Source organism: Panicum virgatum, chromosome 3N (assembly GCF_016808335.1).
Source record: "Panicum virgatum strain AP13 chromosome 3N, P.virgatum_v5, whole genome shotgun sequence".
NCBI lineage: Eukaryota > Viridiplantae > Streptophyta > Magnoliopsida > Poales > Poaceae > Panicum > Panicum virgatum.
The window spans coordinates 22,232,217-22,257,439 of NC_053147.1; the positions used below are offsets into that span (position 1 = coordinate 22,232,217).

Here is a 25,223-nt window from a genome sequence, read left to right on the forward strand (position 1 = left end):
GTCGCCGCCGGATCCGCTGCGGGGAGGTCCATGCGCCGCCGCCATCGCTAGAGGAGGCCTTGGCGCGCCTCCGGGCCGCTCCGTCGCCGCCGCTGCTCAGGCTGAGCCGCTGAGGGGGAGAGAGAGAGGAGCGGTGGGCGGATGAGGCAGGTTCGGTAGAGGCGGGGGGCGCTGCTGCGCTGCGCCTGCGCAGGCGGTGCTACTACTATGCGACTGTGGTCTGCAGACGGGGTCTGGAGGTAGGGTTTGGGGGTGGGGGGAGTTGGTGGAGCGGCGCCACCGCGCCGGTCACCGGACGGAAGGGGCAGGAAGGGGGAGGGCTGCACGAATGGGAGGGGGAGGGGGAGGGTCGATGGGATCGAGACATCGAGTCGGACGACTGGAGGTCTGGACCTTGGAGGCTGGAGGGAGGAGGAAGGAGCGATGGGGCAGCGGGCCTTTATCGGGCCGGCCTGCTCCCCGCGTGCCGAGCCGGGCCGCCTGACGTGCTGGGGTGGCGGCCCAAGCACGACACTATCTAGCGGGCCGGGCTGGCCCGGGCACGAAATAGGCCGGGCTGGGCCGGGCTTGGGCCGGGCCAAAACAGGGCTTTCGGGCGGGCTATCGGGCTGCGGGCTTTTTGAACAACTATAGTCTGTGAGGACAGTCTATGTAGTATAAGTCTTTGTTTTGTTTTACTATTCAATGTGCTCTCTTTCCACCTAACTGCTTTTTGTTGGTCATGCCTTGGAGCCTCTAGGTAAAACAATCACATACTTAGGTGATCAGCCTAGCTAGAGCAATTTGGGGATTGTTTGTGCATCACTATAGTATGAAAGGTTTCTTTCATAGCGTAAGTATAGCATACTTTTTTTTTGCGACCGTGCATGAGCTCGTATTTCATTAAGAGGAAGGTAAGTATAGCAGATTAGTAGTGATGATCGATTCACATGCCACGTCATCTCTAGTTTCCTTGCTTCTGCAGCGGAGTTTCATGTATATTTACCTTTTGTAAGTTAACTTTTACAGTATTTCCTAAAGTTATGAGGTTTAGGTCAGCCTCATCTTTCTTCTTTTTCAAAACCCACTACTTCTTTTGCTCTCATTCGGGGTTTTCCCACCCCAAATATGCCGCCCCTCCACACACACGAGCTCTATATGCACTTCGCCCACTTCACCTTCCATTATTGTTCATCATCTGATGGCCACCTCACCAGCTGCTTCCTCATTCGTTCGCTATCATGATTGAAATCTAAGCTCTGCTGCCTTCACGCGGGGATGTCAAAAGTTCTAGTTGAATGTCCTCGTTCAACTCCAATGAGTTTTCCCTCGTTCCTCGTCATCCTCCTTACGTGGAGGAGTAAATCCAACGCAGACGCTTTAATGTGCGATTTGTCGTAGGAAGGCGCTTGTTCAGCTCACTCTCAATATTGACTCGACGACACTCCTGCCAGAGAAAATCTATGGATGCCCTAATGAATCTGGACTTATCCAGGTAAAATGCCAACACAAGCGGGCGCATCTAGCAGCACAAGTGTACACTTCTCGATTGGCATGAACAGATGTAGCAGTACCATCCAGCACGGTGCCTCTAGCATCGGATGCCGTTCCCATCGGATCTTCGCTTATTTCCAAGGAAAAGGACCAACACGTACGGCGCAAAGCGAGAGCGCGCGAGTTGGCCATGGGAGCTCGCCTCGCCGGGCGCTCCCCTCCACATGTGCCAGCATGCCACCGCGGCGTCGCTGTCGCCCCCCGCCGCTCTCGGCCAGCGACCCGTGGTGGCCCGGGCATCTTCCGCGCAGCAGAGAGAACTCGCGATCACGGCCTCACGGGCGCGCGGGGCGCAGGCGCCCTGGAAGTCAAAACCCCCGGGCGGCGCGTAGCGGCGGCGCTCGCGTCAAAGCCCCTGTGGTTTCTCCGTCAGCCCACAGGGCTGGGCGGCGGAGGGGGGCCGCGCGATCGGACGAGGAGGACACGACACGAGGCGTCTCTCTCTCTCTCTCTCTCTCTCTCTCTCTCTCTCTCTCTCTCTCCCCTAGTTGGTCCCAGCTCCCAAAGTCGCACCCGCATCTCGCCACCTCACCTCGCGTCACGGCGGGGAGGGGCCGGGGCGCGCGCCACGAGTGGATCGGAGCGGAGCGGAGCGCGCGCACGGAGGCAGCGCCCGTGGCCGGAGGCCGGAGCTCTTTTCTAGTAGCTCGGCCGAGGTTGTTCCCGAGTCATCATCGGTCACGGCGAGGAGAATCCAGCGGAGGGTGGGGGTGGGGGGGGGGGCAGTACGCTCAGCTCGACGTCGTCGCACCGCCCCTGTTGCCGCGGCGCACGCGCACGCGTGTCTCGAGAGGCGGCGGCGGCGGCGGCCGGCGGGAGCAGCCGTGACGCAACAAGAAAGATGACGAGAGGACTTGCAATTCGCGAGGCGGGCCGGCCGAGGGAGCTATGATGCCGCCGCCGCATGCCCCACCGCTAGGCGATGATGCAGCTCACCCAAATTAGTGCTCTAAAATAATATAATCATAATCCATGACAAGATCGGAGGAAAGGAACGGAGAGGCTGGAGCTGAATAATCCGGGGCACTGTATTCAACACCTGCACAGCACGAGAAACCGATGTGGCAGTTCTGATGAACAAACTCAAGAACAGCCAGCCGATCGGCGCGGCATATAGACAGATACCGATCGACCCCCAGACCCCTTCTGTAACTACTAGTAGGTGATTTTGTTTCTGCTACCATTTTAGAATACAGGATCGAACTAGCAAGCAAGCAAGCACTTTTGTACTACTGGCGAAGAAGATGGAGGGTTATTGGGTCCACTGTTCACGCTCTGCCGGGACCCTTGGGCGGGTCATGGCGGTTGTTGGGGCCGGACGGTTGGTAGTCGTTCACCTCCACGGCCAGCCTCGCCGCCGGCCTGCTGCCGAGGTTCCACGCCGCCATCGCCGCCTCCTGCTTCGACACAAAGTCATCAGCAAACCAGGATCACAGCTCGGTCCGTTCTACATGGTGGATTAGCACGAATGATCTTTTAATTCGTTCTTTTTTTTGCTGTTGCTAGCTGGTAGCTGTGTAGAACCAGGATGAAGAACAGAGAGCAAGCTAGGCAGGAGACCAGAGAAGAGGAATCAAGAACCAACTCGTAGGGTACCTGAGAAGAAGCAGCAAGCTTCACAGCCGGCGGGTGCTGCTGCGGGTTCCCCAGGCGCAGGCTTCCTGCAACCGCACGAGGCCACGAACGCACGGACAAAATCAGCAACCGAGAAAATGAAAGAATCGAGGGAGCAAAGGCCGGCGCCGGCCATGGCCGCCGGGTTTGGTGGCGATCGTCCGAGACTCACTTGGCAAGGGGACGGAGGCGACGAGCGGGAGGAAGAGGAGGAGGCTGGACAGCACGAGGAGCGCGAGGAGGGGCTTCCCTGCGTGGCGCGCCATTTCGCCCGTGCTCGCTCGCGAGAGTGAGGAGCCGCCGCCGCGTGCTCAAGAGTGAGGTGAAAGGAATTCTCAACGGCAAACGGGGATGAGATGGACGCTGGGGGGTGGTGGACTGAACTGGTGGCGCTGCCCCGGGTTTTATAGTTGGACCACCGCCGCTGGCAGCAAGCTCAGCTCGCTGGCATGGCATCCATCTCTCTGGTCCGAAGGTCAACTCTATCTATGCCGCCTGCTTTTTTTAGAAGGTGAATGTTCTGTGGCCCGCACGGCACTAGCTTTTTTACAGCACACTTTCTTGGACTGCGACGAGTGAGCAAATTTAACAATTGGCAGCATGCTAGAGAACTCATTCAGTCATATGTCTGTAAATTACTAATGCTGAGGAACAATTGGCAGTATGATACAGACATACATAGTAGCAACTGTATCTTATGAAAACCACCTCTCTTATGCAAACTTTGGAAACTCCAGTCAGCACTGTTGGATCGTCATCCAAGGGCCATCCCCAACCTGACGTGCGCTGCGCCCTCCATCAGCTTCTGTCAGCGCCGTCAGGCCTCCGTCGGTTCCGTTTACGCCCAGGACGTCCCGCACCCGATGCTGCCGGCCCTAGGGGCTAGGGCGCGCTCCGCCGGCGGACAGCAGCACCACCAGCGCTGCCGGTCTCCAGCAGGAACACAAGCGCCGCCGCCCTCCATCTCCACGGATACGGTGCCATTTATCTGCCCAGGTGATGAATTCATCGATCATACCACGGTCTTCTACCCTGCAAAGCTCCGATCCACGGGCGCCAGCAATGACGGCGGTTCGGGGGATCGGAGGAGGCCGAGTCCGTCGCGGCAGGTCGATCCTCGCCTTGTTGCCCGACGACGGCGGGAGGGTCCCGAGAGGCTACGTGCCCATGGTTCTCGTCGGCGACGGCGAGGAGCGGCGGATCATGGTGCGCGTGCGTCGAGATGCTCAGGCCGGGAGCCATGGCAGCCGTTCTGGAGATGGCCGCGCAGCAGTTCCGAGCTTTGCAGGGTCCCCTGCGGCGCCGGCCGGTTCCAGCAAATGCTCGGCGTGGCGTGCGAAGCTAGATAGGAGTAGATGATGAATCGCGTGCACAGCAAGGTTTAAAATCTCCGGCTATAGCTGCCGCTATAGCGGGAGATAGCTGCTGGAGAGCAGCACCGCTAGGAGAGGTCAATTTTAAAGCTAAGGTTTGGGAGGCGCTAATAGCCGGAGAAAGCTGGAGATTACCGCTAAATGGGCTGATAGTTCGCGGCCGCTAAAGGAAGCCCGTGGGCTCAAAATGAAGCGCGCGGTCTCCAAATTGGAAAATCGCTTGGCGGGATGGGCATTGGGCAGCCCAAAAAGAACCCACGTGACTCCTTCCCGTAACCCTAGCCTCATTCCTCTCCTATCCGACTCCCACGCAAAATGACGGCGGCAACTGGTGCTTGAAGCAGCGGCGGCGGCGGCGACCGGAAATGGAGGAGAGAAGAAGAAGCGTGCCCGGCGCCCGCACTCCTCTTCACCACGGACTGCCTTCTGCGAGCCTAGGACGGTGCGACCTCTACAAGCCAGCAGGGGCGGCGGCGACTGGCGATTCCCCGAGGGCAAGCTTGGGCGGCGATTCCTCCTCTGTCCCCTAAGAGCAGCAGCGACGAATAGTGACTGCACCACCTGTCCAGCACTCCAGCCCACACCATGTCTCAGTCTGGGCATGATGGAGAAACAGGCATGTTCTATTCATTCTTCTCCTCCCTTCAACCGATTGGTATGCCCCTAATGTAGATTTTTAATTTTGTTTGATCTTGTGCAAGTGCAATCAGTAATCAGTGACTGAAATTGAGATAGTAAATAACATAGTAAATTTCCTTCATGTATGCTTTTGCTAACTATGTTTATCATCTTGTAAAATCACCGCAGCATGTTAGCTTCACCTTGTCATGCACTAAGTGTAATGTTTATGTCAAGTACTCGTCAGATTTGGTCATGGTCTGTTCCGTACTTTAACTCTTTAAGTGGAACTAAGTGGAACTGTTGTGTACTTTAAGTTATGGTCTTGGTTCTCAGATTTGGTCATGTATCAACTATCAAGTTTAACATTTACTCATCAGATTTGGTCATGTATGAAGTTTAACATCTGTAGTTTTTCTTTTTTTTTCAAAACCGCTAAATGGTTTAGCTGCAGCTATAGCCAGCTATAGCTGGTCTTAGCTGTTCTAGAGCCTAGCCGCTAAATGGCTTAGCCGGAGATTTTAAACCTTGGTGCACAGACGCACGCCTCTGTGCTGTTGAATTTGTTCATTCTTTGGTTCGAATGAATCTCTTCCGGTCCTCGCGGTGTACAGATGGAAAGAATCTGCATATATACATCAGATTCCATGGATTGGTTTTCATCTCTGAAGCTTGGTTGCGTGTAAATGTTGGTACTACTCACTGATTCCACAAGAGATTTGTGTCGGGAACCACGATTAGGGACACCCTAATCGGGGTACTAAGATCACTCTGAAAAACACAAACACATGTTAATCGACTGAGCCCACGAAGGCCCACGGCATGCTTCCCATTTGGAAGAAAGGAAAGGACTCAAAGAAGCCCGGCATGCGGCCCATTCGCATCCCCCTCGAACCCGCGGGACGATCTCCGCCTCGCTCGAGGGTCCCCGTCGAGACCCCTCGACTGCGCCTAGCATCTCCGACTCGCTCGAGGGTAGCGCACCTACCCTCGAGCGGGCAAAACATCTCCGCCTCGCTCGAGGCCATCTCTCGGCATAAGGGACAAACGGCCCTGCCGCTCACCCGCCCGTCGTACGAAGGCATTAAAGACCAGCCACTCCGCCACGGCACCTAGGACAGGCGGCGTGGCCGCCATTCCCATAGTGGATGTGACCGGGGTCCCATCCGCTGACTCTGGTCACTGCTCCGCCATCGCGGATGCTGTAGCAGCACTGTGGGACCTGCGACACGGGACAAGACAGGCTCGGCACTGCTCCCGTTACTATTCTGCCAACTCCGATTGACCGGATTCCCCCTCATCCTACGCACGGCTCCGGACCCGCCTCCTACATGAGGAAGGGGCTCGGCGAAGCCACGTACCCCTCGAGGGATGCTCAGCACACGTGGTTAAGGCCCCGGACCTCCCCCCCGAGGGGTCCGGAACCTCCACGTGTCCCCCGGACCCCCCGGTGTGCACGCCCGCACTCCGACCAGGGGGTCCGGGGCCGCCGCGCGCCCCGCTACCGCTACCGCTACCGCTGGAGCATACATGACCCTGACATGCAGGGCCCACGGAACGCCATATCTGGAGGACAGTACACCTGATAAGCGGCGACCATGCCACTTGCAGGGGCTGGCAGGACGACCGGCGCAATCTTCGCAGCACCAAGGACGATATCCAGGACGACTGCGACGCCCGCCGCTATGCCCCACAGTGTACTTCCTACAGTGTCCGACCACTGTACCCCCGCAATTCGGGGGAAAACGACGACTTCCACGCCCCCACTCATGTGCGCCGCCCCTACTTGTGACTATAAAAGGAGGAGGCATGCTTCCTTTAGACTGGCTCTAGTTTTTTATCACTCGGAGGACGCTCAGCACTACTGAGCACTCATTTCAATCGACTCCACTTCTAGCAGAGACCGGGGAGCTTCCCTCCCTTTCTCGCCTTACTTGTACCCCCTACTACAAGCCCTCCGGGTGCAAGATAATATTGTGCTCTCGCACACCCCCTTTGCTGGACGTACGGCCCCGCGGCTGGAACTAGGATAAACCGTGTGTTACTGTGTTGCCTCTTGCATCATCATCTGGAACGAGGAAACACACAGCATTTACTAGTTGGGATCCAGGTCCCCGGGTCGGGACACCGACAGTTGGCGCGCCAGGTAGGGGTGCTGCGTGGCATTTTCTCTCGTTTTCCCATTTGATCTCCAGGGGATGGCGGGCAGATCCAACCCATACCCCATGGGTGTTTCGGATCCGCTCCCCGCAGGATGCGTGATCTGGTTTAGGAGTCTCGAGTTCAGAGCAACCGGTAACGGTTACCTCATGCAGCTCCTCTCACCCGGACGCAACCCCGTTACTCCGACTTCACCAGCCCGGCGCAACAGGCGCTCGGGCCAACGTTCGCGACAAGCGCGCGCGGAGTGGCGTCGCGCGGCACGCCACAACTCCCCCATGTGGGTCGAGGCAGGCATGTCGCAACTCAGCATCACGGCCAACGAGGCCACCGCATCGCCATCACGTGCTTTGGCGTCGTCTGCGCCGGCACCAACATCTGCTGCAGCACCAGTGCCTCCCAGGGGGGCTCGACCTCGCCGTCGCCCTTCCCCTTCGGGATGCACAATGCTGCCGCCTACGTCTCTTCAATCAGCACTAACTTCACCAAGCGTGAGGATCTGCCGGGTCATCATCTTCTGTCGATTCGCAACCTCATCGCGTCGTCTCCTGACGAATCCTACCCCGAGATGACGAGCTCAATCGCCGAGGACGTCAACTTCTTCATGAACAACTTCACGGCCGAGGAGGTCGAGGACTACTCCGGGGTCCGCGACCCCGACGCTCTCCGCTCGTTCCAGCTGTCGACGGCTTACTACCTCACCTACTCTGAAGATTCCAGCGAGGGGGATTATGATCCCGCCTGGGAGTGCTTCATGGCAGATCTTGCGGACGAGCAAAACGACAACGCCCCGAGCAACGACGGGGACGGCGGGGCGGACGCGCAAGCGAACCAACCGGTGGTGCCGCCTGCAGCCCCCTCTTCTTCGTCAAGCTCAGCGGCGCGGCAGGCTCAGCTGGCGCTGCTCAAGGAGTTTCAAGCCAAGCTCGACGAGCAGCGTCAGCAAACCCAGGAGCTGCGCACCGCGCTCGAGCAGCAGCGTACCGCGTGTGGTGCACATGCCCAGGCGGCGGGGCGCGTCGCTCGGGAGCGGATCCTAGCCAACGACAACGTCGACAAACCTCCGGAACTGCAAATGGTCGGCGAAAAACTCAACGCTGCGGCCTACCTACTCCAAGCTATGCCCGAGCCATCAACGCCCTCGGGCCGCAACCTGCGCCGCGAGGCACAGGAGCTCATCGAGCAAGCTGCCGTGCAGCGAGCCGAGAGTTCTGCGTCTCGTATGCGCTCGAAAGCCTCGGAGCATCCTGGTGGGACTGTGCACCAGGACCGCGAGGTTTCTGTGCACACACCACCAGCAGGGAAGGGCAAGGCAGCCATAACGCCCGGTGCGAAGGCACCCTCGGTGCACGAGTGCATCGGGAGAGTTCCCGCAAGGGAGCGAATCCGTGACATGCGCGGGCATGCCGGCGACGGCGACGCCCGCTGCATCATCAACGGCAGGAGGTACACCCCTCGACGGGGTGGACGCTTCGACCCCGAGCACGAAAGGGGTGAGTCATCGGAGCCTCCGGGCACCCGGGTGTTCAGCCGGGAGATCCGAACTGCATCTTTTCCCCCTCGCTTTCGACAAACCAACACCCTCGTCAAGTACTCGGGCGAGACTGATTCTGCAGTCTGGCTCAACGACTACCGCCTAGCGTGCCAGCTAGGCAGTGCGACGGAGGACGCGGTCATCATCCGCAACCTTCCTCTTTATCTTGCGGACGCCACACGAACGTGGCTCGAGCACCTGCCTGCGGATCAGATCCACAACTGGACCGACTTGGTCCATATCTTCGTGGGCAATTTCCAAGGAACGTACGTGCGCCCTGGGAACTCCTGAGACCTCAAAGGGTGTCGCCAGAAGCCCCGCGAGTCCCTGCGTGACTACGTGCGACGCTTCTCCAAGCAATGCACCGAGCTCCCCAGCGTCACACATGTCGAGGTCATCAACGCTTTCCTCGAGGGTACGACGTGCAGGAACCTGGTGCACGAACTTGCGAGAAGCCGACCCGTCAACACCAATGAGTTGTTCGACGCTGCGACCAATTACGCCGTCGGTGAGGAGGCTGTTGGTGCCATCTTCGACGACAAGTCGAGCAAGCGCAAGGACGATGCGCCCGCGGAGGGCAGCAACCCCAAGCCCAACGCCCCACCAAGAAACAGAAGCGGGGGACGAAGGGAAAGAAGCCGGTCCCACCGAACCAGCGCGGGTTGGGGCAGGCAGAGGACTCCGAGGAGGCCTTCGCTGCCATCCCAGACCGCAAAGGACCTCGAGGCCCCCCTCGAGGCGGTGGTGGCCAATTCGACGACATGCTTAAGAAGCCGTGCCCTTACCACAAGGGCCCGGTCAATCATACCCTCGAGCAGTGTGAAATGCTCGAGAAATACTACAACCGCATCGCGCATCGCGACGAAGACAAGAAGAAGGATGCCGGCGACAAAGGTGGAGATGACGAGTTCCCCCTGTGGAGAACGCCTTCTTCATCTTTGGAGGAGCAACAACGAACATGACTTCTCGGCAGCGCAAGCGTGAGCGTCGAAAAGTTTTCTCCGTTACCAAAGCCACGCCATCCTACCTCGATTGGTCGAAGGATACCATCACCTTTGGCCGCGAGGACCACCCCGACTACGTCCCACATCCGGGACGGTATCCGCTTGTTGTCGACCCCATCATCGGCAACACCCGCTTCTCCAAGGTGCTCTTGGACGGAGGCAGCAGCCTCAACATCATGTATGCCCACACCTTGGAGCTCATGGGGATCGGACTGGACAAGCTTCGCTTCAGCAAGTCGCCATTCCATGGCGTTGCGCCGGGGAAGCGAGTCCAACCCCTCGGCCAGATCGATCTGCCTGTCTGCTTCGGCACGGCAGCTAACTTCCGCAAGGAGGTACTCACTTTCGAGGTGGTGGGGTTTCGAGGATCCTATCATGCCATCCTTGGTCGTCCTTGCTACGCCAAGTTCATGGCCGTCCCCAACTACACCTACCTCAAGCTGAAGATGCCGGGTCCAAAGGGCGTCATCACCATCGGCTCTTCGTTCGAGCATGCCTACGAGTGCGACGTTGAGTGCGTTGAGCATGCGGAGGCTCAAGCGGAGGACGAGGCCCTCGCAGCCACCCTCGACAAAATGGCAAGCGAGGCCTTGGACTCCACGCACCGACACACCGGGAGCTTCGAACCAGCCGAGGGCATCAAGAAGGTGCCCCTTGACCCGAGCCACCACGACGACAAGGCGTTGCAGATCAGCGCCACCCTCGACAGCAAGTAGGAAGTGGTGCTCGTCGATTTTCTCCGCGCCAACGCTGACATCTTCGCGTGGAGCCCCTCGGATATGACCGGCATGCCGAGGGAGGTCGTCGAGCACTCCCTTGATGTCCGACCCAACTCCAAGCCGGTGAAGCAACGCCTGCGATGCTTCGACAAGCTCAAGCGCCGGGCGATCGGCGAGGAGCTGCAGAAACTTCTGGCGGCCGGATTCATCAAAGAGGTATTCCATCCCGAGTGGCTAGCTAATCCAGTATTAGTGAAGAAAAAGAATGGTAACTGGATGTAGGATCAAGAACACCGACTAGAGGGGGGTGAATAGGCGGTTTAAAATCTAAAACCAATAACACTAGAGAAATTTAATTAGTAACAAAGTAAAGCCCTATGTCATGCTATTACTATCTCTAGATGGGTTTGCAACCTTGGGTGACAAGACACAAATCAAGCTCTAGTAAAGTAAATTGCTCAAAGTAAAGACAAGAATAAAAGTGAGCAAGAGAAGTAACCAAGCTTGACACAAGAATATATCCCGTGGTGTCGATGACTTGCCAGTCACCCCTAATCCACGTTGAGGTGGATTCCAAGAATCAACCGCTCCTCTATTAACAACCTCTTGATCTTGAGCCGGCTTGAATCAAGGAACCGCTCAACACCTCGATTCCACTAGAGTTGCTCTTCACCACTCCGGTGAGGTGAGCACAAGACCTCTCACAATCGAAATCGGGGCTCCTCAACAATCTCCTTGGAGGAGCTCCACGAAATCCTCTTCTTCAAGCCGTCTAGGGAGCGGCAACTCCCAAGAGTATGACGCTTGCTTGAAGTTTTCCTAGTGCCACAAAGCTCAAACTCTTGATGCAATGCAGTAGGATGCCCTCACACTCTCAAGAATGCAATCTCTAAGCAAGTGTGTGTGAGAGAGGGATGCCTTAGCTCTATGATGTCAAGTATGCAGTCCAAATGGCCAAGAGAAGCACCCAAAGACCGGGCAATGGGTATATATAGACACCCCTCCAAAAACTAGCCGTTACGCTCTTTTCTGCGAAGTCGCGGACCGTCCGCATTTCAAAAACCGGACCGTCTGCCGTTATAAACTAGTAAGTCAGAGTGCATTTAATGCGTGTCAGAACTAGCCGTTAAACCCCGGCGGACCGTCCGCGCCCCAGGGGCAGACCGTCCGCAGTTAAGAGATCTGACTCACCAGAGACAAACAAGCTCTCTGGTACAAATTCGAATTAGCCTGCGGACCGTCCGCGCCCCAAGGGCGGACTGTCCGCAGTTCACTTTTTAGCCCAAACCAGAGAAACAACCTCTCTGGTACAAATCTAAGATTAGCCGGCGGACCGTCCGCGCCCCATGGGTGGACTGTCCGCCGTGCAACTTTGAAGCCCACCAGAGAGACACCCTTTCTGGTACATTTTTGAAATATAGTGGCGGACCGTTAAGCCCTGGCGGACCATCCGCGGTTAAGAGTTCCATACCACCAGAGACTAACATCGTCTCTGGAACAACTTTGAGATTAGCCTGCGGACCGTCCGCGCCTCAGGAGCGGACCGTCCGCAGTTAACTTTTCAGCCCAAACCAGAGAAACAACCTCTCTGGTACAAAACTGAGATTAGCCGGCGGACCGTCCGCGCCCCATGGCCGGACTGTCCGCCGTTCAACTTTGAAGCCCACACCAGACAGACACCCTTTCTGGTACAAAATTGAAATACAGTGGCGGACCGTCCGCCCACCTGGGCCGGACCGTCCGCGAGCCCACCAGAGACTCTGCAAGCTCTCTGGAACGGGCGCGGACTGTCCGCCCCTCTGGTGCGGACTGTCCGCCGTTACTCAGTCAGCTCTCAAACTTAGTCTTTTTCAAATCTTTTCAAAACACCGTTAGCCCTCATGCATGCAACTAGACATTTTGAGCAAAATGGCACTAAAGGCCCGTCAAGCATGAGTACACAACCCCTCTTGATAGTACGGCTATCTATCCAACAAATCCGGTCACTTTTCATCCACTAAACGCCTTGTGACCGGTAAAATACGAAAACCCTATTTTATACCTTTGCCTTGAGCCCGAGCTTTGCTCATCATCTCCAAAACTCCATACGTTCACAATCAAATCTCTTTCATCTGTGGATCAACCTATACTCATTATCTCAAATGAAATCGTTAATCCACAAACCGTTGTCATTAATTACCAAAACTCGAATTAGGGGCCTAGATGCTTTCACTGGAGGATGTGTGTAGACTACACTAGTTTAAATAAAACATGTCCGAAGGTTCCCTTTCCTTTGCCACGAATTGACCAGATTGTAGATTCTACTGCGGGGTGTGAGCTTTTAACCTTTCTTGATGCTTACTCCGGTTACCACCAAATCAAGATGAAAGAGTCCGACCAGCTCGTGACTTCTTTTATCACTCCTTTCGGCATGTACTGCTACGTTACGATGCCCTTTGGCCTCAGAAACACTGGAGCTACATATCAATGGTGTATGCTCCACATTTTCGGAGACCATCTCGGGCGCAGCGTAGAGGCATATGTCGACGATATCGTTGTAAAATCTAGGAAGGCGGACGACCTGGTTGCCGATCTCAGGATCGCATTTGATTGCCTACGAGCCAAAGGGGTAAAACTCAACCCCGAGAAGTGCGTATTCGGGGTGCCTCGAGGAATGCTCTTGGGCTTCATTGTCTCCCTGCGGGGCATCGAACCCAACCCTGACAAAGTCTCGGCCATCACTAGGATGGGACCGATCCGAGACCTAAAGGGGGTATAGAGGGTCATGTGATGCCTAGCGTCCCTTAGCCGGTTCATCTCGCGTCTCGGCGAGAAAGGCTTGCCCCTGTATCGACTCCTGAGGAAAACCGAGCGCTTCACGTGGACCCCCGAAGCTCAAGAAGCCCTCGAAAGGCTGAAGGCATCTCTTACTCACGCTCCCATTCTCACACCACCCACGGACGGCGAGCCCCTCTATCTATACGTAGCTGCGACAACCCAAGTGGTCAGCGCGGTGATCGTGGTCGAAAGACAAGAGGAGGCCCATGCTTTGCCCGTCCAATGACTGGTGTACTATATCAGCGAAGTGTTGTCTGAAACTAAGACACGCTATCCACAGATTGAGAAGCTGCTATACGCAGTGGTTCTGGCTCGGCGCAAGCTGCGCCACTACTTCGGGGCCCATCCCGTCACCGTGGTCTCGTCTTTCCCCTTGGGAGAGATAGCCCGCAACCGGGAAGCCGAGGGTAGAATTGCCAAATGGTTTGTGGAGCTGATGGGAGAGACTCTCACCTACGCCCCCCGTAAAGCAATCAAGTCACAAATCTTGGCCGATTTCATGGCTGAATGGACGGACATTCAGCTACCCCCACCGCAAATCCAGGCGAATGCTGGACTATGTACTTCGACGGATCGGTGATGAAAACCGGCGCCGGTGCCAGCCTCCTCTTCATCTCACCCCTCAGAGAACACATGCGGTACGTGATACGCTTGCATTTCCCTGCGTCGAACAACATGGCGGAGTACGTGGCCCTCCTCAGTGGCCTCCGCATCGCCATCGAGCTCGGCGTCAAACGTCTCGACGCGCGCGGCGACTCTCAACTTGTCGTCGACCAAGTAATGAAGGAGTCTAGCTGTCACAACCCGAAGATGGAGGCGTACTGCAATGCAGTGCGCCGCCTCGAAGACAAGTTCGACGGCCTAGAGCTCAACCACGTCTCGCGCAAGTACAACGAGGACGCCGACGAATTAGCCAAGATCGCGTCGGGGCGAACCACCGTCCCCCCGAACATCTTCGCTCGTGACATCACCAAGCCCTCCGTCGAGTTCAAGGATCCGACGGAGTCAGGCCCCTCGTCTGCTGGGCCCTCCGGCGGGAACCCCCCAGTGGAAGAGGTCGAGCCCATGGACATTGACTTCGGGACCACCTCCGCGGATGAGGCCGAGGCAATGGAAGTTGATGAGCCCCCCACTTCGCAAGATTGGCGCGTCTAGTACCTCGACTGGATGATTCGAGGGATCCTACCCTCGAACCGCGCCCAGGCGCGGTGCCTCGCTAGGTGGGCCAAGTCCTTCGTTCTAATCGACAACGAGCTACACAAGCGCAGTCCCTCGGGTGTCCTGCAACGATGCATACCCATCCCTGAGGGCAAGGAGCTGATCCGCGACATCAAAGCTGGCATCTGTGGCCACCACGCTACGCCGCGCGCCCTCGTGGGTAATGCGTTTCGGCAAGGTTTCTATTGGCCCACTGCGGTCGCCGACGCCACCGATGTCGTGCTAACCTGCGAGGGTTGCCAGTTCTACACTCGAAAGATACATCTCCCGGCCCATGCTCTGCAGACCATCCCCATCACATGGCCGTTTGCCGTGTGGGGACTGGACCTCGTCGGTCCGCTGCAGAAGGCGCCTGGGGGCTTCACACACTTGCTGGTGGCGGTTGACAAATTCTCCGAGTGGATCGAGGCTCGACCCATCGGCAAGATCAAATCCGAGAAAGCAGTTCTATTCTTCACCGACATCGTCTTCAGGTTCGGGGTCCCGAACTCGATCATCACCGACAATGGCACCCAGTTCACAGGCAAGAAGTTTCCACATACATGTGGACTAGTCGGCTGTGGCACACCCACAGACGAACGGGCAAGTGGAGCGTGCCAATGGCATGATCCTCCAAGGACTGAAGCCAAGAATCTTCAACAAGCTGAACAAATTTGGCCGGAGATGGCTCACGGAGCTACCCTCGGTCATTTGGAGCCTAAGGATGACACCAAGCAGAGCCACAGGCTTCACCCTGTTCTTCCTCGTCTATGGTGCCGAGGCCATTCTCCCCACTGACTTGGAGTACGGGTCGCCAAGGCTCAAGGCATACAAAGAGCAACAAAACCAGCGAGCTCGCGAAGACTCGCTGGATCAAGTGGATGAGGCTCGAGACGTGGCACTCCTACACTCTGCGCGCTACCAGCAGTCCTTACGAAGGTATCGAGCGCAGAGGGTCCGGCGCCGAGACCTCAATGAAGTGGACTTGGTGCTGAGGCTCCGACAGGACAACAGGGGCCGCCACAAGCTCTCACCTCCATGGTAAGGACCGTACATAATCGCCGAGGTGCTCAAACCCGGCACGTACAAGCTGGCGAACGAAAACGTCGAAGTCCTCACAACCGCTTGGAACATACAACAGCTACGTCGCTTCTATCCTTAGCATTCCAAGCTATTTGTACATTGTTTGTACTCGCATTTTCAATTTCCTGAAATAATAAGGAAGTACGCTTTACTTATTGATTTTTAGGAACCTTCCGGACCCTCGAAGGCTCGGATGTGCACGAACACTAAGGTATGCTCGACTTTACCCTCGGCAAAGCCGAGCCTCCCTCGGGGGCTACTAGGGGGGAACCCCCGAACGTCCCCAAAAATCGCCAATGTTTTTTCGAAATATTTTCGTCTCGCCCCTAAGCTTCTCGTATCTTTGGAAGAAATGGAAGCGAGGCGTAAGTAACTACGGTACGGGGCCAGCCGAGTCGCGGGGCCGCCTACGCCTCCGGGACACGGCACCCCCCTCACCACCCCACGCCTACGTTGCTTATGAACGCGAAATTCCTCGCAGACGTTCATCTAAGTCGCATACAAGAACACGGAAATAAAGTAAAGAAACATAGGCTCGAACGCACAAGGCCTCGATAGGCCACGCAGTCGATTCAACGAAAATAAATCTCTTATATTCATAAGATGCGGTTACAAAGTGTGATTACGATAAACACTAATCCATTACATGGGCTTCGAGGCCCAGTTTTCCTACAGGCTACCATCCCCCCTTGCGGGTCTTCAGTGGCGTCGAATTCGGCGATGGGAGGGATGTCTGCCTCGAGCTTCTCGGCGAGGACGGTGGCGAACTCCTCCGCGGCTGCGTCGGCTTCGTCCATGATGGCCGACGCGGCGTCCGCATCAGCATCATCGGGAACGACGTACCCCGACGACACCCTCTGGAGATCCATGAGGTAGTGTGTCGAGGCCACGGCGAGGGCCCGCAGGACACCGAGACCGAAGGTGCTCTTGGCGTGTTCGGCAATCCGACCGCCCAGCGCGCGCAGGCGGCTGATCACCGAACTGCCCGAGACGGCACCCTCCCCCTCGAGCTCTTGACACACGCTCACGGCGGTTTGCTCCAGCTCAGCAAACTCCATCTGCGCCGCTGTGAGCGCGGTGTGGACCGCTTCCTTCGCCACGGACTCGTCCGCCACTTTCTGCCTCAGCTCTGGACAAAGGAAGTCAATGTAAGCTACAAAAAGAAACAAACCGACGAAAACTCGAAGGTACTCACCCGTGATACTTTTCTGCGCCTCCTCCTTCTGGGTCCGGGCGGCCTCTTCGAGCGAGGACAAGGAGGCTTCCTTCTCCTTAAGGGCGGCCCCCACGTTGGTGAACGCCGGGAGCGCGCCACGGTAGTTCCGAAGATAGAACCACCCTCGGCTCCACCCGGCGTTGTTTGTCATCATCTTGCTGTGGATGTAGAGGTTCCTCCGGGAGTGTTGCACGTGGAACATCAGGCCGCCGGTGCGCGCGAACCGCCTCGGTTGGCCCAGCCCGCTCTCGACAAAGAGTTCGCCGCGGAAAAGGTGGATCCAGAGATCCCAGTGCACCTCTATCCCAAGGTACCCCTCGCAGACGGTGACGAAGACCGCCGCCTGCGAGATGGCGTTGGGCTGAAGTTGTGCAGCTCCGCTCCGTAATAGTCGCACAACGCTCGCATAAACCTGCTGACGGGGACGCCGAAGCCTCGCTCGTGAAGGCGCACGAAGCTCACGACGTAGCCCTGCGGGGGCTTCGGCTCGGTCTCGTCCGGATGTGGGGAAATCCACGCCGGCGCCCCCGAGTCAGAGATCCGCGGCAGCAGCCGGTCGGTGACCAGCTGCTCCAGGACTGCCACGGTGGCGGAGGACTTCCCCCACGGCAAAGGCTCCTGGATGTCCGACATCTCTTCGATTCAAGGGGGAATGTGGAAGCAAAGGCTCTGGGATGGCTAAGGTGCGTTCTCTCTCTCTCTCTCTCTCCTTCCTCTTCCTCCTTTCGCTCTTGGCTACGGGCTCGGGATGCAGGGGAGGCGGAGACGGCAAAGGGAGACGAAGGCAAACAACCAGGTAAGCCCAAACACCCCCTTTCTCTTCGTTTTTATTCACCATGACGGGTGGAGCCGCAGCCACAGCCCAAATCTACCGCATTAAATGCGGTAAATTTCTCTGTCGCTGACGGCTGGGCCCCGCGACCGCGGAGTCTCCGACGCGCGCACGAAGCAATAACTGCGACATGGTAACCAGCGGGCGCGCCGCGACTGTTGCGCTATCCCATCCGTCAGCCGCCGCCCACGCCGCTTCGTCTGCCCGAGGCTGCTGCCTGAAAAGGCGCGCCCGCACCGCACCGCACGAATCGGGCCACGTCGCCCACCACCAGCGGAAGACCCGCGCGCGTGACTCGCGACTTTGTGTCGTTTTCGAATCAAGACAGAATATTCCTTCAGGGGTCCCTTTACCCTCGAAGGAATCGCATTTCGAGGCCTTACTGATCAGGGGTTCGAAGCCTGGCCCTTCGGAGGTTCGACAGGCGCCCCAGATCACCAGAGTCAGGGACTGCAGGGATGTGTCGTACAAGCCACCCTTGAACGCAGAGTTCGAGACATCCTACGCAGTGTTCAAGGCCAGTCGAGGGTGCCTAGAAGGGGGATCCCATCGAGGGAGAGCATCGAGCCCTCGGACCATATCGAATGGGTCCGAGCCCCGCCTAGCGAATCCTCGCGAGCGCTTTATGAGACGTGTCCATGGACCACGAGCCGACCCCTATCGAACGGGGCACGGACGTCCACTTGAACTACCCGCTAATAGCTCACCGAAGCAGCCATTGCTCGCGGCCCGGGCATGGGTAGCATGGTGCGCTTCACCCCTCCTCCCTGCAGAAGGGCGACGAGGGTCGTAATCGAAGTCGAGGGTTCCCCTGAACGCCTTCACACGGGCCTAGGCTCAGGGGCTCCTCGCACACCACGGTCCAAACCGCACCCTCGAATAAGTTGATGACCGTCAATTGTGAAGCTCCACGTGTCTAACCAAACCCTCCACTGTTAACGTGCGCTCTCCTGATGGTTAAGCTGAACGCCGAGCCGCTGTACCAGCACCGAGAATGCCGAGGCCAGCTGAAAGAGTGCCGATGCCGGCTGAAAAAGACGCTGGACGGTCACCCCAGTAAAGCTACCCAGTGGGACAACGTTTATAGCCCTTGGACGATCACAAACTCTCCTCCAAGGCCTCGGGGGCTACACCCGCGGGTGCGCTGACGCGCCCCCGCGATGGAGACTTCACACATATTCGAGGGTCGTAACTCTCTGTACACCCCCATACCCACGGTCATCCTCCCCGTGGAGGGGCAAGGGGACTTTATTGCTCAATGCAAATAAAGATTACAAAGGGTTACCGGCGCGAAGCCAACGAAAGATACAAACACATTGCCACCTACGTGGCAATTTTCCCTGTCTTGGGGAGGAGCGGGCGACGAAGAAAGGCACCGAGCCCCTGGCTGACGCAACGGCCAGGCTGCTAGGGATGCGAGGAATAGCCCCCGGACCACACGGGTCCAGTGGGATGCTTTCCACGCAAGCCTTCTTCTAGCGTCTCCTCCACCAAAGACTATGCGGGGGTCGAGCTGGCGGACAGCGCCCTCCGCACCGTCTCCCCGAGAGCAACCTTGTCGCCGGGGGGGGGGGGACGATGCGAAGAACAGTCGCCAGACCTGGTGCCAGCGCCGTGGTCAGGTGCCTCCATCCCCCTTCAGGCTAGGGGACATCGCAGGAGCAGGACCCCACAGGCCCAATGCTCTTCTGCAGATCCCACTTAAGCTGAGGGATGGTGCGCACGCCCACTCCGGTCTTCCCCCACCGCTCGCAAGCATTCTTCTAGCGCCAAAGCCTAAAAAAGCCAGGCCACCCCATCTGGGGGCCGGTCACAAAAGGCAAAGGAAAACATTACAAGATTTAGGCAATGCTAGAAGACAGAGCTGGGAGGTTGGAGAAGAAAGGGAACCCCACGACCTCTATTTATAGCTGCGCCGGGCACAAAGCTTCAAGCTTGTCGAAGAGCGGAGGCTTGTATCGCCCGTGACGACACGGCACTCCACGAGCAAAGGATGTCCTCGGTCACCGCGCCGAGAAGCGACCGAACGAAATAAAGCGGAGCAGAGCCCCTGGACGCTAAGCGGTGCAGCATCGGCTCTGGCCGACTGCCCTCGAACGGCGCACCGCAAAGCAACCAGGAACGCCGGGGCCAAGGCCCAACGTGAGGGACAGCACGATGAAAGCACCAGCTGCCATGCAGCGGGCGCCATCGTCGCCCTGGCCCCCCTCAGTGCGCGGACACGTCTCGTCCTTGAAACAAACAAACAAAGAGGCGCGCGCCTCGAAGTACTCCCCCCGCGCGAGCACTACCCCGACTGGCGTGTTGTCACATCCGCCGGGCTGGCGCTCAGGCGCGTCTGGCGGGAGTGCGGCATTGTCTGATCACATCAAGGGGGAAATCGCCGAATCACCCTTTGGCCGAATCCCCTGACTCGACCAAAGTCTCGGGGGCTACTGTCGGGAACCACGATTAGGGACACCCTAATCGGGGTACTAAGATCACTCTAAAAAACGCAAACACATGTTAAGCGACTGAGCCCACGAAGGCCCATGACCTGCTTCCCATCCGGAAGAAAGGAAAGGACTCAAAGAAGCCCGGCGTGCGGCCCATTCGCATCCCCCTCGAACCGGCGGGACGATCTCCGCCATGCTCGAGGGTCCCCGTCGAGACCCCTCGACTGCGCCCAGCATCTCCGACTCGCTCGAGGGTAGCGCACCTACCCTCGAACGGGCAAAACATCTCCGCCTAGCTCGAGGGTAGCAAACCTACCCACGAGGGAGTAACTCATCTCCGCCTCGCTCGAGGCCATCTCTCGGCATAAGGGACAAACGGCCCTGCCGCTCACCCGCCCGTCGTACGAAGGCATTAAAGGCCAGCCACTCCTCCACGGCACCTAGGACAGGCGGCGTGGCCGCCATTCCCACAGTGGATGTGGCCGGGGTCCCATCCGCTGACTCTGGTCACCACTCCGCCATCCCGGATGCTGTAGCAGCACTGTGGGACCTGCGACGCGGGACAAGACAAGCTCGGCACTGCTCCCGTTACTATTCTGCCAACTCCGATTGACCAGATTCCACCTCATCCTACGCACGGCTCCGGACCCGCCTCCTGCTTGAGGAAGGGGCCCGGCGACGCCACGTACCCCTCGAGGGATGCTCAGCACACGTGGTTAAGGCCTCGGACCTCCCCCCCGAGGGGTCCGGAACCTCCACGTGTCCCCCGGACCCCCGGTGTGCACGCCCGCACTCCGACCAGGGGGTCCGGGGCCGCCGCGCGCCCAGCTACCGCCACCGCTATCGCTGGAGCATACAGGACCCTGACCTGCAGGGCCCACGGAATGCCATATCTGGAGGACAGTACACCTGATAAGCGGCGACCATGCCACTTGCAGGGGCTGGCAGGACGACCGGCGCAATCTTCGCAGCACCAAGGACGATATCCATGACGACTGCGACGCCCGCCGCCATGCCCCACAGTGTACTTCCTACAGTGTCCGACCGCTGTACAACCGCGATTCGGGGGAAAACGACGACTTCCACGCCCCCACTCATGTGCGCCGCCCCTCCTTGTGACTATAAAAGGAGGAGGCAGGCTTCCTTTAGACTGGCTCTGGTTTTTTCTCGCTCGGAGGACGCTCAGCACTACTGAGCGCTCATTTCAATCGACTCCACTTCTAGCAGAGACCGGGGAGCTTCCCTCCCTTTCTCGCCTTGCTTTTACCCCCTACTACAAGCCCTCCGGGTGCAAGATAATACAGTGCTCTCGCACACCCCCTTTGTTGGACGTACGGCCCCGGGGCCGGAACCAGGATAAACCGTGCGTTACTGTGTTGCCTCTTGCATCATCATCTGGGACGAGGAAACACGCAGCATTTACTAGTTGGGATCCAGGCCCCCGGGTCGGGACACCGACAATTTGCGAAGCGAAATCGTGAGGCGGGATTATCCCTATCCCATAGATAGAGTGATAGATACATCGGAAAATGAACTCAAGAAAAAAACAGCAAAAAGGGCGCGCGGCGGCTCTAGCTGAACGGAGGGCGGCGGCGCTGCTGGAGATGGAGGGCGGCGGCGCTTGTGTTCCTGCTGGAGACCGTCGTCGGAGCGCGCCCCAGGGCCGGCAGTGTCGGGGGCGGGATGTCCTGGGCGGAAACGGAACGGACGGAGGCCTGACGGCGCTGACGGAAGCGGATGGGGGGCGCATCGCACGTCAGGTTGGGGTTGGCCCTTGGATGACGATCTTACGGTGCTGATTGGAGTTTCCAAAGTTTGTATAGAAGAGGTGGTTTCTATAGGATACGGTGCCAACATAGTAACAGACATCTCACAAGTCACGAGTGACTAGTATATTAAGTATAATAAGATCATGGAAATGCAAAATATCAATTGGTTTAAAAATCTATTAGCACCATATCTATGTCTTTACACTTCTTTTTTTAGCGAACCAAACAAGTTAAATCTAGATATACAACCGGATCATAAATTGGACCAGTTGCGGAGCCAGACCAATTTGGGGGGTGTCAGTTTTTTGTAATTGAGGTGCTAAACCAATAAAAGGTTCGAATTACTGTTCATCTGTTGGAACTTTTGCATGGCAGGTGGGGTGGGGGGGGGGGGCATAGCTGACTTTGGCCAACACCTAGCTCCGCCAATGAATTGGATGACAAGACTATGCCAATATATAATTCTTGGCTATGCACTTAGATTCTGTTTGGAGAAGCTTAAGTTGAGTGTTGACCTTTAAAACATATTAGCACTCATATACATGCTAAAGTCTTTAAGTTTTGGCTAAAGTTTAGCCTACCCCATTAGCACTTCCGTTTGGAGGAGTTAGTGCTAAATTATTTAGATAAAGGAAACCGGCTTCACACACCCATGGATGGTTACAGCCAAAGTTACATAAAAGAGTAGCACTTAGGTTACGACCTCCGAAACAGAGACACAGAGTTCAGGACTACTGAGACACACTGACGATCTCAGTGACGATCCACCTAGCAACACTGAACAAAACAAAGCAGCGAGATCAAAGGTCAGATAAACATGGCTACATCTGAATTCTCCTTGTAAGATTCCATCCCGCCTTGTGAAAAAACTCCAAAGCCGGTCCCTCCAAGCGCTGACTACCCTTGATCGGGGCAGTCTTCTCTTCCTCTTTAGAAAGTGCTGCCCATTCTTATCCAGTTCCTCTAAAGATGACCTGCAAATAGGAGTTAGGAACTTTTTCATTGAACACCGCGTCATTCCTACAGAACCAAACGGCCCAACAAAGAGCAGTAGCGCCAACAAGAATTTGGTTCCTAAGCCTGGGAAGAAGGAAATTCTTAAGCCAAGAACCCAACATGTTAGATATACTAGTAGGTGGCTGTATGTTGAAAACCAGATGAACTGTGTCTCCTAAATCTGCACTCCGGAACACCTGGATCTCCGGTAAGCTTATGTTTTGCAGCCTGTCGTCCGTCCTTAATTCGTGCGCAAATAATTGCTGACAGATGTTTGTGAGGGCATCCCAGCACAGACGGATCGTGATGCGAGTCGCTCTTTTAACTTTTTGTTACTTGCTCGTCCTTCCTGCCTCATCTCGATGATGGCGTGATGCCGACCCGTAACTCCACGAGTCCCACGTACATGTACATGGCGTGAGTGCAAGGGACTCGCGTGTTCAAATCGTGGCCTCACCATTGCATGACGCAAGCACAGCTGTGTCTGTCTATGGCAGAGGGTATGGGTTTTTCAGGCTAGGGAGATCATGAATTGATGGCATCTACCTCAACTCGATTTTTTATTTATTTTTGGTACTACTCTATTTTTATTTACATGTCATATTAGGTATGTTCTAAATCAAACTTGGCAAATTTTGATCAAACTTACAGAAAAAATAACAACACTATCAAACTAAATTTGTTTCATTGAATCCACTATGAAATATATGTTGATAGTGCATATGTTGGATAATATAGTTGTTGTTTTATTTCTGTGTAGACTTAATTAAAGTTAGTCAAGTTCAATTTAGGACAAATCTAATAGGACAAATAAAACGTAGGGAGTAATTATATGTAATTCTAATTTGTTTGCGTGTCCGTATCGCAAATAGCGACACACACTTTCGAATATGGGCTGTTCCTCTCGTGTCCTGCTGTTTTTTCTTTTTAAAAAAGCATAATGAAAACACGATGAGATGGACCGTCCACATCACGCGTGCTAGCTAGTAAATAGTAATGCCCACGGGCACGTCTAGTTGACATCCACACACTGCAATACCCTTTTTTTTTGTCAAATTATGCTTAAAACGTGATGAACAATTTATGTTCGTCGCAACTTATGTAAGATCTGTGACAAGGCTACAGTGTACCACATGTAACTTATTAGAGGCGTGGCATCTTGCTATTACTAATTTGAGTCTCCTTTTAAGCATCCACATACCCATCTAAGATCCTAGATGGATAATTTAAAAAATAGAGAGATAACAAAAATTCTCATAAAAAAATAAAAAACATTGCGTTCGGCAGCCAGCTCCAGTCCAACAGTATTTTCCTCTCACACCACTCCAGCCACCAGCTCCAGCTCCAGCCAGCCCAACAGTATTTTTCTCTCACACCATTCCAGCTCCAGCCTCCAGCTCCAGCCTGCCGAACGCAGTGAATATCTGGACATTAATCCGATAACTCTAATCATAATAATTATTGAATCGATTATCTTTTCTAATAAATTATTCACCCCAGCCATTATGAAAATAGACTAAAGTAACACAATAAACATGTATATAAATTACTCATATTTACTAGCCTTGGGCGTTCGGGTAATTTGGGTTGGATAATTCAGATAATGAAAAATTCGGGTATCTAAAAATGCTACCCGAAATTGATCCAAAAAAAGAAATACCCGTACTTTCGGGTACCCGAAATATCGGGTTCGGGTTTTCCCGAAATACTCGATCATCTGCCAAATCTTTGTCTCTCCCATTAGGGCAACAAGTAAAAAAAGGTGATCAAATACAAAAGTAAGATCAACATATCGCTATTATTGAATAAATCAAACAAACAAGCAATCAACAAATAAAACAAATAATTTTTTTATTGGGTAGTTGGGATCAAGTGAGTGGACTTAGCCATGATCTATTGGATTTTTAATAAAGTTCGGGTAATTCAGGTACTGGGAGTCAAAACCCGAATTAAATTCATTAACTTCTTACCCGAGATAGTGATAAGGTATTTCGGGTTCGGATAATTCAGGATTAGCTTCGGGTAATTCGGGCTCGGGGTTCGGGTTCGGTAAATTGTGCCCACCCCTAATATCTGCCACTATAAAAAATATAAAGTAACTCTCTTATCTTCGTGTAAATTATCCAGCTATGCTATTATTAAAATAATGCAAATAACGCTTCAAATTTGCATATAAATTATCTAATTATGTCATTTACTAAAAGTTAAAGTAACCTCAAAATCTGAAACTAAACTATATAATTATAACAAAATATTGAAGTGCACCAATATAAAATTATAATTTACTATTTCTATCGTTATTAATATATTATTTATAAAAAAT

At 55.4% G+C, this 25,223-nt stretch overlaps 1 protein-coding gene across 1 annotated transcript; it reads right to left on the minus strand.

The window, feature by feature from the left end:
* Positions 1 to 2,537: 2,537 nt before the first annotated feature.
* On the minus strand, positions 2,538 to 3,616 carry LOC120665115. Its single transcript, XM_039944551.1, has 3 exons — positions 3,320 to 3,616; positions 3,130 to 3,194; positions 2,538 to 2,930 (listed from the first exon to the last, which is right to left on the minus strand). The coding sequence occupies exons 1-3, from the start codon at positions 3,411 to 3,413 to the stop codon at positions 2,802 to 2,804; spliced, it is 288 nt and encodes a 95-aa protein (XP_039800485.1). The 5' UTR covers positions 3,414 to 3,616; the 3' UTR covers positions 2,538 to 2,801.
* Between the last annotated feature and the right edge of the window lie 21,607 nt (positions 3,617 to 25,223).